At 44.0% G+C, this 19,060-nt stretch overlaps 2 protein-coding genes across 7 annotated transcripts in view; one reads left to right on the forward strand and one right to left on the reverse strand.

The window, feature by feature from the left end:
• LOC135238376 (tyrosine-protein phosphatase non-receptor type 11-like) overlaps positions 1-5,526 on the forward strand; it is a 45,753-nt gene extending 40,227 nt beyond the window's left edge. For 3 of the 5 annotated variants that reach the window (XM_064306183.1, XM_064306186.1, XM_064306187.1), the window contains exons 15-16: positions 336-448; positions 945-5,526. In XM_064306183.1, coding sequence (XP_064162253.1) covers positions 336-420 — 85 coding nt within the window. In that variant the 3' untranslated portion in view covers positions 421-448; positions 945-5,526. Of the gene's footprint in view, positions 1-335; positions 453-944 lie in introns of all 5 variants that reach the window. The other 2 variants (XM_064306184.1, XM_064306185.1) reach the window with 2 other exon arrangements.
• A 1,141-nt stretch (positions 5,527-6,667) lies between these two features.
• LOC135237981 (RING finger protein 223-like) lies at positions 6,668-15,114 on the reverse strand. 2 transcript variants are annotated; one of them, XR_010324974.1, is made up of 3 exons: positions 14,650-15,114; positions 8,039-10,404; positions 6,668-7,965 (listed from the first exon to the last, which is right to left on the reverse strand). XR_010324974.1 is itself a non-coding variant. In XM_064305584.1 (2 exons), exon 2 carries the CDS (start codon positions 10,318-10,320, stop codon positions 9,670-9,672), a length of 651 nt encoding a protein of 216 aa, XP_064161654.1. In that variant the 5' UTR covers positions 10,321-10,404; positions 14,650-15,114; the 3' UTR covers positions 8,023-9,669. The 2 variants fall into 2 exon arrangements, 1 of the variants encoding a protein (XP_064161654.1); XM_064305584.1 differs by lacking the exon at positions 6,668-7,965 and having other exon boundaries at positions 8,023-10,404.
• Between the last annotated feature and the right edge of the window lie 3,946 nt (positions 15,115-19,060).

Genomic DNA, 19,060 nt, shown 5'->3' on the forward strand with positions numbered 1-19,060 from the left:
CACACACAACCACACACGCGCACACACACACAAACGCACACACAAACATCCTCACAAGCGCACACACACACGCACACACACACACATGCATGTCATGCACGCAAACTCTCAAATGAGTTCTACAATAGTGCAAAAATGTTTTCTGAACTTCTTTGTGAAGCGGTTAGGCATCATATAACTCCAGACAAAAATGCCTCCGTAAACACTATAATCAAGCCGTGACGCTGGGTAATCCGGAATCTTCCGTGATGGAGGACTCCTCTTCAGCCGCTGAGTTTGAATGCCTCTGTGACCGTGGCGGCTGTTTCCCCCTTACCCCCCCTTATAAAACGCAGGGTGCACGACGACTCCTCAGCCGTCTACGAGAACCTGAACATCAAAAACCCAAAGCCTGCTGGGAGCAGTAACACCAGGAGATGAGTCACGTGGGCGGGGCCACAGCCTCTCGGTGAGTGTCCTTTCGGAACCAGCGCCATTTTGGTGGCGGTCTGGCGGTTTCTGGTAGTGGTCTGGTAGAGCGCTGTGAGGGAATGTGCAGAGAGAATAAGACAGAGAGAATTGTCCTTTCCATTTCGAGACCAGTTTAAAGTGTATAATTGCATTACATTACATTTATTTGGCAGATGCTTTTATCCAAAGCGACGTACAATAATGCATATTTATGGTGTAATGACTACTTTAGTTATTCCTTTCCCTTTCCAGCTCACACACGCACACATGTGCATGTGTCTGGTTGTTTAGTACTGATGCAATTGTGCTTTAATGTGTGAATGTGTGTGTGTGTGTGGTTGTGCATGTGTGTGTGTGTGCGCGTGTGTGGTTGTGTGTGTACATACGTGTGTGTGTGCACGCGTGTGTGCGCGTGCGTGTGTGTGTGTGTGTGTGTGTGTGTGTGTGGTTATGTGTGCGTATGCGCTTGTGTGTGTGTTTGTGTTTGATTGCAGTAGAGGCAGTTTCGCAGTATGGAGATGGCATCTCGCTGGTTTGGAGGATCTTCTGGACTTATGGACTGCCAGACCCCAGTAAAGTGCAGCAAGAGCTGAGGACAGTAGGGTCCCAGCAGCCAATCACAGAAAGGAATGAGTCGCCCCAGCAACACAGCATGGTGACCGCCGCCCCCTCCCTTCACAGGGCACCTCCCTCCTGTCTGTCCATCTGTCTCCATCTCACTGGCTTGCGTTCGCAAATGAAGTGCCTATACTGCAGAACAATTTGTTAACCCTGCCCCAAACCGACCCTTCTTGACCCAAAAGCAAAAATCACAACAACAAAAAAACATACACACAACAAAAAGCTAAGCAGTGTAAAGAATAAGCTGTCTGTGTTTTACTGATCTTTAAAAATAGCCAAACTACTGGTTTATTCTTTTTTTTTTGTTGTATTTCTATTGAATGCTCTGTAAGTGGGGAAAAAATAGCAAAAAATATATATGATTATATAAGTACATTATAAATATATGAATTATATATGTATATTTGATATGTGTGCGTGCGAGGGCGCGTGCGCCTGTGTGAGTGTCTGTGTATGTGCGTGTGTGCATGTGTGTGTGTGTGTGTTTATAGTGATATAGTGTATCCTTGGGAAGCAAAGGATGAAGCATGGCTCTTTCTGTGTGAGTCGGCTCTGCCTAACTGACACATCTACTGTAACCAAAGACCTCTGGCTTGATAACCTCCAAATCCTGCTTAGAAACGTTTGGAGCAGAAGCACAGCAATTTGCACTTTTTTTTGCAAAGAAAAAAAAAAGAAAGAAAATGTAACAGTTGTAACATGTAGTAATTAATATGCCCAATAATCCTTGTGTGCCAGTTGAGTGTTTGTGTGTATGTGTGTGTGTGTGTGCGTGTGTCTGTGACTGGATGACTCTGTGTGTCTGTGTGTGTGTGTGTGTGTGTGTGTGTGTGTGTATTTGTGTGTGTCTGTGTGTGCGCGTGTGTGTGCCTGTGTGTCTGTGTGTGTGTGCGTGTGTCTGTGTCTGTTTGTGCGTATGCGTGTGTGTCTGTGTGACTGTGTGTGTGTGTCTGTGTGTGTATGTTTTGCAGTACTGTGGCAGTGCCTAGCTGCAGCTTCTAGGGAATTCTTTTTAGAGTTGCTTGATGCCCCAAACACCCCCACCTCTCGCTTTCACTGTCCCACGATATGTCCCCAGTACCACCTGCATGTGCCAGCTCAGTGCCCAAAGTGCAGCACAAACAAAATGGAACTTGGCTGGGTAGAGATGGTCAAATCAAAGTATGTGAAGTATGAGTCTTGGAGCAAATAGACCCAGTTATATTTTCTCTGTAGTATCCTGACATAGTAGAATTGAGGTGAGGAAATTTTCTTTTCTGTTCCAAATCTGACCGTACACTGCTTCAGCTATTACAGTGTTACATAGAGAGCATACGGTCCCGGAAAGATAATATCTGCCTTACTGCAGGTCTCCGACATCGCGGATGATAGAAGCTGGGTAGTTCAGCCCTAAACAGTCTCTCCTTAGTACTTTTGTTCAGTCATTTTTATACCTTCACTGCCCTTGTTTAAATCCATTTCTTTTCTCCTCTTAATTGTCAGTCTGATTATTGCAGGGGACTTATACAATGTAAGGTTATATAACTGTGTGTATATTCATCTGTGTACTCCCTAAGGAGGAAAACCTAGACGTGCCCTCTAAGGCAGATATCTAAAGAAAAAGTAAACCGAAAAGGTAATCCCTTCACGGGTATGCCCTGTGTGAATAATGTAAGATGACTCTGTAAAACGCCCTTGGTGGTACATCTGTTGCATGGTCTCAGTTTCCTGAGAAGCCAAGAGAAGCCTTTAAACCCATTCATATGGACAGATGGCCCTGGACGGCCCAAAATCAAGGAGCAGGATTTTTTTTTAGATTCTTTTTTTTTTAATTGATCAGTTACAAGAAGGCCTTTAATCCAAGATTGGTGTGCAAATAGGCGAGCAAGCACTGCTGAAGGTGTCAGAGAAACGGAGGAGGCCGTGCAAGGTCCTGTGAGGTTTCAGAGATCCCTGCGTCTCTGTTGGCTCAGGTCAAGTCGGTCGAGTGTCTTGTCACGTTAGAATGGGTTGTCATGGCTACACGTGTTGACAGTCTGCCGTCCCAGCTTTTTACATACAAGTCACAAAGCGTAGGAGACACATTGCGTACATTATGCTTATAGACATTATGTAGCAGCTGAGAGGGGGAATGGGGGAGAAGGGCCCACTGCCGCAGGGTCAGCTGAGTTGTGTGCAGCCCCAGGTGACTCTGTCTCGGGACACTGATCAGGTTTCTTACATATACATTCTTATTTGCGTTGGAGGCCATTTCATAAGGTGTTTCAGGTGTGAATTTGTTTTTCCACTTGAAGGTAACTTATGAATGTCAAAGGACTCTGAACTCCCATAAAATGACTGCAGTCATGTGATTTTTCAGAGTATCTGTGTTAATCTGTGCTATGGGAAAAAAAAAAAAAAAAAAACTTGCCTGGCAGGAATACTGCTCCTTCGCAGGAAGATTTTCCTCTCATTTGAAACAGGCGGTGCTTGGAACTGAAATGTACCTGAGAGCTGAACATATTTATCCAGGCCACAAAAACGTCCTTCATTGCAATCAGTCTTTGAAATGTATTGTTCGTCCGTTTCATAAGGTGGCTGTGTACACTGCACTCGTATGGTGTACTGGTGGTAGGGTATATTTACGATAAAGGACTGGTTAAGGTTTTTTTTTTGTTTGTTTGTTCTTTGAAATTTCAGCGTTCAGTACTGTGGACACTATTGAATGTGGAAGGAACCTTCTTACAGCCATATGACTTTTAAAAGAATGATATACAGTGGTGACTATTTCATATATTATATCTAAGTAACTTGATTTGTGTTTGCCTGTAAAACTGAATGTCCCCTTTGCCTATCCAAAGCCATTCCAGTGTTAGATGCAAGCTGGCCTTCCCTTGGGCTCATGTGAACCGTAAAACTCGAACCATGGCTAAAGCCTGGCCAGGCCTGTCCTCTGGAGGGTTCAGCTGGTGAAGTAGTGCACCAGTAAACTAGACAGGATGGAGGGAATCTGCCCTTATGCCCCCTCCACCCAAGGCTGCGTGTGTGTGTGCGTGTGTGTGTGTGTGTGTGTGAATTTGTGTGCGTGTGTATGTGCATTTGTGTGTGTGTGTGTGTGTGTGTGCATGCGTGTGTGCGCTTGTGTGCGTGTGCATGTATGTGGGGGTGAGGGGTACAAGACTCACAGGAATGCTATTGCCCTGGCCCATGTCTGGGTTGAGCTGAGCAGGTCAGGTGGTATTGCTTGTGGTATTGTTCTGCCCGTGGTTATTGCTTATTGCATTTGTGAATGTGTGTCATGACTCACTGAGTGTGTGTAGCCATTTCATGGGTACTTGGGATTTTGAGGGCTATCGCCTGTTCATTTTTGCCTGGATGAGGCAATTGACGTTGGTCTGGGCTGATTTTGTATCTTCCCAATTTTTTAATTGAAATTTTATATGAAATGTGATTTCTGTGATTAGCACTGCTTTTTAAGCAAAAAAAAAAAAATCTCTCCAACAAAATATTTTTCAGTTTTTTTTTTCAGAAAGTGTATGGCAGTGGGAGATTTTAAAAGATGAACTTAAACATTCTTTATTAAAGATACATCTTAAATTCAAAATAAGAATCTTAAAATGCTAACCATAAAATATTTTAAAGGAAAGTACGTTTCGGGGCTGGATGGTTTGTGCGAATCTTAGTTTAAATGGCCCATTATGAGCACTGTGACAGCATTGAGTAATGGAAACCTGACCGAGCAGCCATCTTCCTCCAGGCCTGTGTCAGAGAATCGCAGTGCTATGTCATTTCTGTACTAATTACTACTTAATGCTTGAATGTTATTATTCTATTGAGATTTTACCTTTGTGTGAATGGGAAGGTCAGGTTATTATAATGTTGGAATACATTATGACTTCAATACTTGAAATTTTGTCTGTGTTGGAACTGTTGAACCATAGCTGCAATGCGGTTATCTATGGCTACCAGAATGTTCATATCTGCTGTAAAAGATTCATTTGATTGGTCTGCGAGCTATATGCCTGTCAGTGTTGTACATTTAATTTGTAGTTTCTTCCTCTTTAGGTGTTTGCGCAGCATTTTAAATTTATTCAGTAAATTATCAATTCTGTATTCTGAATGAATGCTTTTGCCACACCTTTTAAAAAAATATTTTTGTCAATTAATTACGTGTGTGTAGAAACAGTAACCAAACCAAGTGTTTTGAAGACTGTCTTTTTTCATTTTTTTTCTGTTTCCTGTTGTCTCCTTGAATTTACTTGAATATGAAATATGTGATGATGTTTTTTTTTAATGGTTCTCCTCTATGGGTTGCAATATGCCTGTATTTGCATTGTGGTGTGCTGACCGAGTCTTCATCTTGGATGAAGACGATTTCCTTCTTGCACTGGCTAAGCCTAATGCCTTCTGTCTCAGCCAATACTGCTGATGCAATGACTTGTTGAAAAAATGTTAAATGAATCAATAAATGAAAACAAAAACGTATTACACAAATAATCGTAAACATAAATGTTTGTCTCATTCCACACGAAGTTGACTTGATATGCTTTTTATTTATTTGTTTTATTTTAAGGAGCGCTTCACACACACTTCAAGTATTTTTATTTATGATCGTATGACTGTCTCCCCATTATGTATTGCTGGTATAAAATATAATTCAATCCGCCACAAATTAGTTTGGCAGATCAATATCCATAAAATGCTAAAACCAGGTGCAGCTGTCCAGCTAAATGCTAAAACCCAAGTTTACAGAGGAGGTGCAAATACTCTGGTTTGTGTTATTTGCCTTGACTCTAAACTTTAAGAAATCATTGTTAAGATTTTTATATTTTCAATAGTAACAGTGATGAAAAATCAATACTAAATATTTAAATAGACTAGCCTGCCTCATCATATTAAGATGAGCAAGCACTTGTAAAAATACACATCCGCTTTGTGTGACAAATGTGCAGGTAACTTGTTTTCAATGGATTTCTGATAGCGGGCCATAAGAGGAAAGTTACATTTTTATTCACAACCAGTAAATGCACACGCAAACATGGGTGGGTCATTGGATGAGAAAAGGCTAAACTGAATGCACATGGGTATCTCCTTGGCGTGAACTCCTTCTGGTCCTAGATTCAGACAAGATCCATCCTGCATTTGAATTACAAATGAATAGATGTTACTTCATCAGTGCCAACCCAATCAGTATCTTCACTTGTGGTGATTGCTGGATGCAACGTACTGTGTTTGTGAAGGAGAAAATAAATGTAGAACTCCAATTTACATGCAACTTAAAATTAGAAGGACGAATTTTGATTGAATGCCCACCCGTATTTCATCGTAATCGTGTCCTCTGATTCTGTTCAGAAGCGTTATGTTGCTCTCTGGGGTGCTGTAGGAGGACGCCTCCCAGCCAGAAAAAGAGCTGTGCCTGAAACTGAGTGGGTGTCGACAGCTAGAAAGCTTGTTAAAGATCACCTCAGAATCGTTCTACAATTAGAGTTTTTTGATTTATGATCAAAATGGCAGCTTGCAAGATGATCGGTTCTAAAAGAAGATGGAAAAAATATCAACTCATCATTGATGAAGACAATTCTTGGGAGCCATTGTAGAGATACAATATATTTCTCTCAGAAATAAAAACAGTGAAAGATTTAACATGGAATATTATGGTATATTTTTTTTGTTTCATTGAAATATACCATATGTTTCAAAATCGCAGCATAGTCTCTATCTGGAATGGTGGCAGCTCAAAACTTTGTTGTGGACCAGAACTTTCATCACAGAATCAGGGTATGAAATTTCACCTGTTGCAAAATGTCTGTCTTTCTACCCAGCTTCCTGTGAGAGTTTCCATTTCCCAAAAGTGATATTGTCCTCTGGGACTTCACCTCAGGGGCTAATTATTTAACAGCTTCTTCGTTATCGTAAAGCGCAGATTGCGGGAAGACACGGGGAAAGAACAGAAAATAATTGCGATAAACAGCACTCTGGTTTAAAGACCAGAAAGTAGGCCAACATCTGAACAGCGCGGTCTAAAATTAGAACGCGGTTAAGGTCAGACTTTCGCTCTCTTTTTGTTTCCCCGTCCACGTTTACCTGAGAAACGTGTGCTGTAGACTTTGTGCACCTGTCAGCAGCACTGCCTGGAGGCCAGCCATCAGAGCACTGTCAACATCAGCTCTTTATCTCCAGCTATAAAACCTTCCCAGGCTGGGAATAAAATGTCACCAGGTGTGTCCTGCCGCAAAGTAAACATTTCCCCAGCAGGCTTACGCTGGTTACCCCCTGGTAAATTTTCTAATTTAACTCTAGTTTATTATTACATTACCGGCATTTTAGCAGACACTCTTATGCCGAGCGACTTGCACAGATTTTGCACTGCATTTACACTGCAATCCATTTATACAGTTGGATATACACTGAAGCAATGCATGTTAAGTATCTTGCTCAAGGACACAACAGCAGTGTCCTACCTGGGAATCAAAGACCCACGCCTTACCCATTATACTACACTGCCACAGTTCATATGCAATGTATATGCTGACACAAGGGGTGATACAGAACATTTTTGGTCCCAAACTTGCTTTTATTCCACGGCAGTCTTTCTGCTCTTGGAAGGTCGGTAGAGACCAGGTCCCTAGTACCTGTACCTGAGTAGGGGAATACACTTGTAAGGTAAGCTGTAAGTTGGCCTCCGAGTTTTGTGCAACATGCTATTCGTATTACTACTGGTGATAATAATGTGCCTATACACAGTGTGTGTTTATTTAGCTTATTTTCTGTCCGATAGTCAGTGGCAAATGTTCTGAGTGTGGTTTATATTATAATTATCATAACGGATTTGCGGTATTCGTAAATGTATTGTAATGCCATGAGTGTTATTATAAGACCGTCACAGCACTGGCTCTGAAGAAAAGCTCACTGGGCTTTGCCCAATGCAACAATGCACTGATGATTTCACATACCCCCCCCCCCCCCCAAGTAAAATAATACACTGAAATTGAATATTGAAAAAAAACACAAATATTTATTTTTTTTACATTTATTTTCCCATATTGTATGGCAGATGTTTCTTGGAATACAATATCAGTGAAATGTGCATAGTATTTGTCCAAGGGTTTAGGTTTTTTTCAGCATGTGTGAGTGCCAGTGGCCCTCCAAAGGTACGGTGGTGCTCACCATACAAAGAAGTTGGCATCAACAGTGAGCTCACACTGATTCAGAAGGTGCTGGAGGAGGTCTGTCTGGCAATCTGAGGAGTGTTTGCCTCCATAGAGCGTGGGTGCACAGCTCTGGCCCTGGTCTGTGTGCTGGTGCTTGTTCCAACCAGTTACCTTGGTTTAGTTATATGACGGCTCTGTAAACTATGCTGGTTCACTCCAGTGCCTGAGCCCAGTAAACTCTTTAGTATACACTTGCAGTCTGTGGCCGTGGCTGTGGCTGGTGCTTGTACAAATCAAGATAAATATTGTGCCAATTAAATCATAAAGAGCAGAAGTTGGCACAAAATCCTGAAACGGATCAGCCCTTGTTGTGCACCCTGGCACAGGTGTTTGTTCCTGGCAACGTTGAGAAGATAAAATTAGAAACGGAATGTCTCTTTCTAGCACACGGCTCTATACCAGCGGAGTAACACTGATAAGGAAGTACGAATGGAAACTTAGCACCGCTTCTCTTGTTCATCACAGTTGCGCTGTTGGTAATAAATGTGGTTTTTTTCCCTCCCCTCTGGCCTTGTAGCGGTGCGATATGCAGCTAAGCGGCAGACCGACCGTCAGGCATAACACTGTGGCGGAAAGCTAGAACCGATTTGTGAAGACTGAACAGTCTAATCAGGTACTGAAATCCCCCTAACTGGGACAAGAAAAAAAACTCTGCAGACATTTCGATTTAACAGGACCAAGCTTGAGCCGGCTGGATTCGGCTTTACACGCTGAAGTACTTATTTTTTGCTGGTCTTTCTATTTTTTTTTTTTTCCTTCTGCATATTGCATTTCACCCACATTCATGCAGTGAATTGTAAAGCACTGTTCGTTTCTTGCATAGTTGCTCTGGAAATTTAAGACCTGAAATTTAACAACTTACAATTCCAGATTTCACTTTACATCAGCACATTATGCAATATACAATATGATTTAGCCCTCCCCTTGTAGTTCATGCAATATCATATCATATATGGATTTGTTTTCTTTGTAATTCTGTGGTAGCATTTGTTCACTGTGTGAGGTCTGGTTCTGGTGAAGTGCTTTCATGGCACCTGTTGAGTCTCGATAGGATTACATCGCCACTTCTCTCAGCAAAGCTCCTTCTTTCAAGTCAAGTGATACCAACTGCTTTACAAACAGTGTTTTCAGGGGTGTGTGATTACCATGTGCTTGAAAGTCTGTGGCCAATACCGTGAGACCAGAGCAATATCAGAGTCCGTTGGTCTTCTGGAATCCTGACTCTCCCTTTCTGCAGTAGTCAGGCTTTCCCAAACCTCTCTCTTTCTTTGTTTCTGTCTTTCTCTGTCTCTCTCCCCCCCCCCCTCCTCTTTCTCATGTTCTCACGCCTCTTGTGGAGAGCCCAGGTTTGGCTGTGGCAGTGGGGAGAGATGGGGGGGGGAGCGCTGTGAGCGCTCGTGAGGGTTTCGTCGCGTCCTTCCCTCGGCTTTCACACCGGCAGCTTCATGGGCGTGGGCGGGGCCGTGGTGGAGTGCAGCCCCGGGGAGGGCCGGCCGTCCCAGCACGTGGCGTTGCCGTCGGTGATGCAGTACAGCGGCCAGAGCACGATGCCGATCAGCATGGCCGCCAGCACCGCCATCAGCAGCAGCCGCTTCCAGTCCGCCAGGCGGCCCAGGGGCCCCGCGCGGTGGGGCGGGGCCAGCGCGGCGGCCCGCTCCTGCTTGCCGCTGCCGCCGATGTCGATGCAGATGCAGGTGGTGGAGCTGCCGGCGTGCGGCGGGCTGGAGTAGCACAGCTTCTTGCCCTCCAGCCACACGCGCTCCTCGCGCCGCTGGTGGGCCGGCAGCTGGCTCAGCACCTCCCGGCTGGTGGCCAGGGCCGGCGTGCCGCTCTGCGGGACCGAGGTCGGGTGCCGGCACAGGGGGCACGGGATCTCCCCCGTCTCGTCCTCCGCGGAGAGCGCCATCACGCGGGACAGGCACTCCAGGCAGAAGGTGTGCGCGCACTCCAGCATCTTGGGCGTCTTGAAGACGTTGTCGTAGGTGTTGTAGCAGATGGAGCACTCCGGCCTGTCCCGGCCCCTGTCCGCGTCGTCCTCCGACGGCACCACCTTCGTGTGCCACACCTGCGTCGCCTGCATTGTCTCCTCCACCTCCTTCTCTTCTTCTTTTTTCTCCTCCTTTCTTCTTTCCTCCTCTTTCCTCCCTTTTTGTTGATGTGTAGCCTGAAACCCAATTTTACAGATGCTTGAGTCACTGCATACAAATGTTGTCAATCTAACTGCTCTGTTCTTAGTTAAGCTAATTTGGCTCTTCATGCACTGCCAATGGAACATTGTTCCTCTCAGCAACCAGCAAACTCGTGATGTTCTCTGAGAGATGGAAAGAAAGCAAACCTTTATTTTTCTCTCCAAACTGTGAGGCAAAACTGAGTCTGAGCCTTGTGTGCTGTGTGCTGTCTATCACGTATCCCTACTCTCATCTCTTAAATCCCCAAAATTCTAATCATAATGAATTTTTGGGTCCCGCCATTGGCTAACAGATCCCAAACAGCTGATCTGATAAATCCAGTCAAGCAGCCTCCCCTCTCTCTCTCTTTATGTAACACAATTCAGCATGCGCTGTCCAGTGACGCATCATCATCACTATCTTATTTCATCACTATCCTAGTTTTTGGGTTATTACATGCGCGTGACTCAGCGTTTGAGTCCCACGTCATTCTCCTGCCCTCCTTTAACCTCCTAGTGACCAGCTGCAGGACTGCTTTTGTTTTTTTTGGGGGGGGGGACTTCAGACAGAGCAGGCTGTGTGTCTCGTTTCAGGCCCACTTGCCAGACACAGTCGGCTTTGTCATTCGTCCTCTTTTACTTGCACAGTGTCCTTCAGAGAGAAATCAAGGCTTGGGCTAAGGTTGCTAAGCTATTGTCGCAGTCCATACAACCACAGTTATATCCGATGCGACTGTCGCTGCACTTGAAGTTTATGCAAAGGAATATGATGTCTTATCATATTTGCTGTCAAGTCTCTTTCTGTTCTTTTCCTCTTCAAATCAGAAGAGCCAATAGTATCGCTAAGTTGTAGCTGTTATCCACACATATCCAGGCTGGTAGCAGTTCAGCTGAAGTTTATACTTCCCAAATCAGGCCTAACCACGGGAATTGCACACCCTTTTTTGAAATGTTTTTTTTTTTTTTTTCCATGCCAAAGAGAACACTGCGTAAATTGCAGAGTAAATAAAAATGAGATTGCATAATAAGAGGATCGGACTATTTCTTCACTTCCTCCGGGAACATATAACGTATAACACCTTCATTACCATGTCATAACACAATTGTGCATCTTTTACAATCAGTCTTGCAATGGAGTTGTTGTAATTGTTGTTAATATTTTATTAAAAAATGAGGGATGGCATAGGGGTGCCAACCATGTATCGTAGCAGCAGAAACTGCATGACCAGTTCAATCTAAGAAACACATTGTGTTCAAATTTAGTATACTCACATTACTGTTCATTTGCTAGTGCATTCATAAACAAATATTGCAAAAGCACTTAGATTAACAAATTATTATGCTACTGAACAAAGTGTTTTCTGTCAGTATAATAACATCAGTTATGTTGTGATATAGAGATAATGATCAGTATATGCTCACTTGTATCAATTACTTCTTGTAATCATGCTATTAGAACCACTTTTCTGCATTGAACTTTGTGAAGCACTCAACTGACGATGACGCTCTTGCCTGAATCGCATCTGTCCAACATCTATCTCTGTGCGAGCCTGGCCAGTCAGGTAGGTTTGTAAATTAACTGCCATCCTTTGGTACCTGCACACTTATCTTCCTGCGTGAGGTTGGTTTTGCATGCTGGGTCATGAGCACTAACTGCACTGCCCCAGATGATTTGCATCAGAGGACTATTGCTTTTGCTTGTCTTTTGGGCTTCCTTCAACGGCTGATTGGAATACAGGAGCCATTTTCTGCCCCTCGCCAGTACAGGGAAAAGCCGAGGGTTACTGAAGACATGCAGCTCGTTCAATACTGTGAAGAACGCACGCGTGTGAGGTACCAACATGGACGCTTGGTAAGAACAGTCTGTTAACGTGGCACAAGTTTCAAAGTGACAGTTCACCAAAAATTGATGCAATTAATAATTGAATTCAAATTTGTCATTTTCTTCCAACATAAGGTGATACTCATCCAAAGAAGAGTCTTAATGAAAATGTGATGTCTAGCATTGTCAGCATCTTTGTCCGGAAACAATGGGAGCCTACACACAAATGCCTGAAATAGCGTGCCAATCACCCCCCCACCCCCCACCCCAATTTCTAATCATGCTAACAATGCTCACCATTAGATGACTCAACCCATGAACCAAATCTGCTTTGGTTGTGTTGTGCACTGTACTGAAAAATATTTACATAGATTTTGGGAGAAGTATCTCTCTAAATGCATGCAGAGCCTCTCTCTGCTCTGCTCTGCTCTGCTGCACAGTGTGGCTGGTTGTTCTCACTTCTAGCGCTGTTTGCTTGGCATTCCTGGAGTGCCAGTGTCCATGCCCGGGAGACCAGAGGCCCTGCCATGGGGGCGACGTAGCTCAGGAGGTAAGAGCGGTTGTCTGGCAGTCGGAGGGTTGCCGGGTTCGATCCCCCCCGCCCTGGGCGTGTCGAAGTGTCCCTGAGCAAGAAACCTAACCCCTAGTTGCTCTGGTGAATGAGAGGCATCAATTGTAAAGCGCTTTGGATAAATGCAGTCTATTTACCAGTCCATTTACCCTGGGGAGCCAGGCCAGGGAGCCCTGAAGCACGGGTGCTGCTGTATTTCCTACAGTCACAAGTGCGTCATGTCTGTAGTGGGTCCAAGGGGGTGTTTTTTACAATGCCACGGCCTCAGGGCTTTTAATATAGCGCTAGTGCAAAAAGAAGTTGCTAACGTTAATGAAGCTTTGTGCTCTATTGGGATGTTTTTGGTGGCCGATGAGGCTGCAGAACAACAGTCAGAAGTACTAGAGCCTGGGGCTGTTGAACTATACTAGGAAGTTTGAGTTTACCGCTGTAATACCGTGTACTGGAATTTAGTGTGAGGTCATAAAAACACTCGAAGTAGACAAAAATGCAATGGCACTTGGTACCATGGCCGTCATCATCAGATGATGGTCTGATGATCTGATGATCTGACCACCCTCTGCTGAATCAGATGGGTGCTTGCCATGGTCTCCCATGCCCAGCAAATGCAGCGTGCAAATCCAAATGCAAATGCAAATGCAGCCCCCCTCTGTGTTTCTGGGACCTCTGGCAGTGTGCGAACAGTGCTAGGACATACAACCGCACACCTGAAGCTGAGCTGAGGCAGGAGCCGCGGGCCGGGTGGAGGGGGAGGGGGCTGAGATCGCTAGCGGCGTAATTTTCTCTAGCGGCGCTAAAAACAAGTGGGACCGGCCAGGCAAACAGGAAGTAGCTGTTGTCAGCGGGAGAACAAAGAGCCATGTGACACCACCAACGCTGCTGCCTCACTCCAGCTCAGCGAATCGTGATCCTGCTCGGTCTCTGAAGGCAGCGGCAGTCACTCTGGAGAGGGTGGAGGGGGTGGGGGTGGGGGGGGGGGTTGCGAGGGGGTGGTGGGGGATTTGAAATGTTTGTTTTGTGGCAGTGTGACTGAGGACAATGAAGTTGTAGTTGTAAAAGCAGGCGCTCGTATTTTGATATTTCGCGAAGCTGGTGGCTGCCAGCAGGTAGTTGCTGCGACTGTAGAGCACCCCTGCCTGCCTGTGCATTCCCGGGCTCAGTCTCATTACACTCTTTCAGCTTCGGTCAGAGTCCGGTGGAGGGATATATAAAGCACCAGGAGCACAGGTAGATTATTAGCCCCATTTCACATTTATTGTTTTCTGGCCGTCCCAATAAGAGCGGCTGCAGCCGGCTGTCCCCTTTTTCAGGAGCTCATTCTTTATCAGAATTGACCTATTTTTCTAACTAATACTCCTAATAACACACAGAAGTTTGACCTGCTGCTATCTATATTATTTATTGGCGCCTTTTTATGGTTTGCAGTGCCATTTCCTCAGCCCATTTTTGCACAAGTATTGTTCCTTCTTGCAATGTCCCAATTTTATTGGCAGATGTAAAAAATAATTTATTTTACAAGTTTTAATTGTTAACATTTAGGAATCTAAGAGATATAATTAAGCTGATTAAATGGAATGACCTTTCTTCAACATTTTGATTTATGTATATACATACATTTTATACAACCACACACACACACACAAATATGTGTGTACTGTATACGTGCATCTGTCTGTCTGTCTGTGAATTGTTTGCCTATACATAATCAACTCTGATTCAGCCTTACTGTGTTCCATTATGCAAATATGTTCAGGAGTTGAACGAGACTGGACCGAACTCAGGTAGACAAGCCGATAGCTGCGGATCCTAATCTCTGGTCTAACAGAACTGTGACAGCTGAGAATCCTACCTTTTGAGGAGTTCTTCAGTAAGTCCTCGGTCCCGCTCCCTCTCGCGCGGAGATGAAAACCTCTCTGTGGCCGTCTCTCCCGGTGTTGTGCGCCGCTGGAAAAGTCCGCCACACAGGTGCTGCTGCTGCTGCTGCTTCTCCTCTCCTTTGTTTCAGCCCCCGAGGCTGTGTTTTGTTTGGAGAGCACTTGGGGTCTGGGTGTGGTGCCACCGCCAACCGTCCCGCTCGCTCAAAAACCCGAAGTCGCCTTTTCACCTGCCTGTTGACAACGCGCAGGCTTTTCAGCCCTCTGTATGCAAATGACCCCTCGCAGGCAGGGAATGCTGGCGTGTAGGGAAAAAGGGGGGAAAGGGAGGGAGGGGACAGGAGAAGGAAGAGGGAGAAGGAGAACGCATGGCTTGCTGCACACACAAACAGACACACACACACACGGACACACACACGCACACAGGTGTCTGCCCACTCACGTTTAGGCTCGGCAACGTATTGTGTTTGACAGCACTGACTTGGCGTATGGTGATACTGATATCAAACACAAAGTGGTTTTTCCCGAATGAGAGTGGGAGTGGCTGTGAGGCAGTCACCTACAGTAAGCACTTTCCAAACATTCTTTTGTGTGTATGCATGTTTATGTGGATGTGTTTTAATATGGTGGTATAATCTAGGTATACATATTATGAGAAGTGAAATTACTGTGTTGCTATAGCTACAAATTGTTTAGTAGATGCAAGCTGAAAACTTAGCAACTGAACATTTATTCAGTTGCGTACCACATGCAGGTCCATAAGGTTTGTATGATTGGTTCGGTTGCTTTGTTTTGCATTGTCAAACGAATGGTACCGAAACAAAGCAACAAACCAAAAAAACGAAGAAAGGAGTAAAATTCAACAGGAAGTGTTATTTTTTTCTGCTCAGGTGTCTTTTTGTATTTCCCAGACTTGTAACAATCAACACAAATGTAAAAATTTTTCTCTTTGGGGGGGTGGTGTTGGAAGGCAATACCTGCATAGTCAATATATTGATCATTTCCACACCCTTTGTCCAATAACTCTCCTGGCTTTCATTCTATTAGACCAACACATCCTGCTGTGACACATTTGTTCAGCTGAACCACCTTTTATTGTGAGGAAGGATCGGAAAGGTTGGAGCATCCCATCTGCTTTAGGTGCAATAATGAGTTGTTTACATTCTCCAGTTTCTGTTGGAGCTGACTCCAACTGGTCCGTTGTTAGTGGCTTTCTGTTGAGTTTTGAACCAATTACTTGCCATGCTCTGACCTACTGATTGCGGCTGCTACTAGTTACTGAATAACCACTGTTGCACTTCCATATCAACAAAGATATTCATCAGGAGTTTGAGGGGGAAGATTTGAACAGAACCAAACTTCCTTGATGAGTTGTTACAGGAATACCTGGGTTCCGGCCATAAATGGGTTCACATTTTTTTTTTTTTTTGAAGAGAGGAGGAGTAAAGTGGTAGATAACTAAGAGGTGACTATGGCAAAGCCAGCACGTGATCCAAGACTACACCTATGCATCCATATCTCTGTGTAATTAAGGACAAAAAAACAGCAATCTTTATTTACCTGCCCACTTGCCACAGCTGGAAGTGATAAAGCAATAGGTGACAGGGAAAAAGACACTTTCCACAATATATCCAGTACTTTGACTGCACAGGATGAAAGCGTAGCGATGCACATATAAAGTTCATATAATGTGACATCAATGACATCCTTATTAGCTTTCAGTATAGCCAAAGTTCACTTGTTCAGAAGTGTTCCTGGAACTGCATAGTGCAGAGTACAAATGAAGTGGCTCACTGGGAATAAGACTCCCCTGTCATTGACGGAGAGTATGCCAGGTGCTACTGAATGTAGTGGAAGAATGGTAGATCTGAAATTAGGAATCGTTACACATGAAAATAATTGTCCAACGCCACTCTGAGTGTCCCCCAATGAGTACTGTGTGACTCTTAGCCTAGCCTCAGGTTGCCAAGTTGAGATATCTTGCAGTAATGAGAATAATGAAGTTTCTCTGCCCCCCCCTTTTATGCAGCACCAACATGTTAAAAACATCTGTGACTCAGAGCTATATAAGTGTTCATAAGCGTACATGTAATGTAATTCAGATGGTTATTACAGTGGATTCTGACAGAACTTGGATCATACATGTTGAGGCTCTCAGGGATTCCTTGTGTCACTTGTGCAGGTAACATTGACAGGTTCAAAAGCCTTATAGGAGTGACATAACGAATGAATAAGTGCATTGCTTAAAACAATAATGATGTCATTAGAGTGAACCATCCATCCATCCATGATTTATACCTGCGTATGGTTAGTGCTGGACGTGCTGGAGCCAATCCCAGCATGCATTGGGTGAGAGGCAGGAATACACCCTGGAGAGTTCGCCACTCCATTGCAGGGCACACAGACCATTCACTGACACGCTTATACCTAGGGGCAATTTAGACACTCCAGTTAACCTAACCTTTGGACTGTGGGAGAAAATCGGAGTACCCGGAGGAAACCCACACAGACACGAGTAGAACATGCAAACTCAGAAAGGCCCGGCCAGGGTTATTCAGCAAACTGTATTTATGTATTTTGGTTTCTTTTGCAAACTGTTTGTTTATTCTATTTATATCAAACACTGTGGACTTTCCCACAACGTGACTCATTCCCATTTAACACTGGCCTATTAGGGATGCGGATATTTGTGCTGATCTATTCTGTATAAAGCCTGCCTGGTCTGTACTGTTGTTATGACAGTAGGCCCTTCTGCCCTTCCATTCTTGCCACGACTGACGCATGTTTTTTGTGGTTGCAATGGACTTTAAGAACAAATTCTGTGTTATCTTTGAAATTAAAATTGTGATGTGCAAATTAGCACATCAAAAGGTTTTCCGTGTTCTGTAGGCCTAACGACTGAATCAGATACAGAATGGCAGGCAGACAGACTAGTTAAACCACCTCCTTTAAAGTGTCAACTGCCAAAATCAGCTCTATTGAAATACAATGCATTGAAATGCATAAGCGATAACAGGAGCCAAATCAGGCTTAATTGCATAATTAATTGCTAATCCTGGTTTGATACTCCATTTCCTTGAGTTCTACAGTAGTTGCATGAACAACAAAGTGAACATAGGTGGAACACAGATACCTAAATGAGCGAGTTACCTGCTAAAGTGAAAATTTCATTTTTCAACACTGAGATAAAATGACACAGTGCTATGATACAGTCCTATTCTAACTTAACGGGTTAAATGAATTTGTTACGAAAGGCTCTGAAGTTGATTGAGCATTAAACATTCAGAGAAGTTGGGATGTCTAACAGTAGAGGCATGGTATTGAAAAATATATCTGGGTCACAGACCCTCCGGTGTGGGTTAAACAAAGGGCTGGTGGTGGAGATACTGGGACTTTTATGAGGGCCTGCTATTATTGTCCGTGGTAAGACGGGTCAAAGTTAAGTTTTCGCACGTTATCAGTCGAAGGGCAGTCACGTTTGCAACTGCCCCCTGCTTTTCGTTTGTGCCATTTTCCCGGGTGCGGTCACAGAACACTCTTTTCGTCTGATACAGAAGGACCAGAGAGACTCATGGTATTTGGTGTTCCAGGTGAATTGAACAAAACGTGAACCTTGCCCAGATAAATACGGGTACATTTTTAAGTAGGCCTGTGTTACATAGTAAGGGAGACTATTAGCATCGTATAGTGCCCCAGATAATTGCATTTGGGAAGTATGGTTATAAATAGATGTATGTATACAATTATAAATAACAGCAACACATATTACAGTGTCAAGATAATGTACACATTGGCTGTTGCTGTTATCTGCTAGTCTGTTGGTAGTAAGTATGTTGGTCACACGCTTTCCAGGTGAAGTATAGCAGTGTTCCCTGAATAGCAGTAAGTACTCAGATCTCAATGCCTTCTCTCAGATCAAGTCACATATTGTCACTTTATGTTTGCATACAAGTTGCATATGTGATTTATTTTGGGAAAGATTCATGAGTTGGTCTGCAAAGGCAAGGCTACAGATGGATTTTAACCCCACTGGGTTAGAAATCAAAGGCAACGTGATGGATGTCACAACTAAGCTGGTAAGTGCAGAACGGTGCAGAATATTCACTACTGACTGCAATGACACAATAATTGACATTGAACCCTGTACCCCCCCCTTTCTTTTTTATGTTGTCCTGATCAAACCTTTATCTGATATTGACAACATTCAGGAGATTGTCCAGAAGTTCTCTGATTGGCTGACCAGCTTCAGTCCAACAGGTCAACAATTTACCTTGTCCAATCCCCCGCATGCAAATGTCAAAAACAGACCTATATGTAAGTGTAAAAGTGGAACAAGGAAGTTAAAATGTATATTGGTGGAATTACATATTATCTAAGATAAGATTT

This window comes from Anguilla rostrata, chromosome 13, assembly GCF_018555375.3.
Source record: "Anguilla rostrata isolate EN2019 chromosome 13, ASM1855537v3, whole genome shotgun sequence".
Taxonomy (NCBI): domain Eukaryota; kingdom Metazoa; phylum Chordata; class Actinopteri; order Anguilliformes; family Anguillidae; genus Anguilla; species Anguilla rostrata.

Coding starts and splice junctions, on each gene's coding strand:
- LOC135237981 (XM_064305584.1), bottom strand. CDS start 10,320: ATGCAGGCGACGCAGGTGTGGCACACGAAGGTGGTGCCGTCGGAGGAC.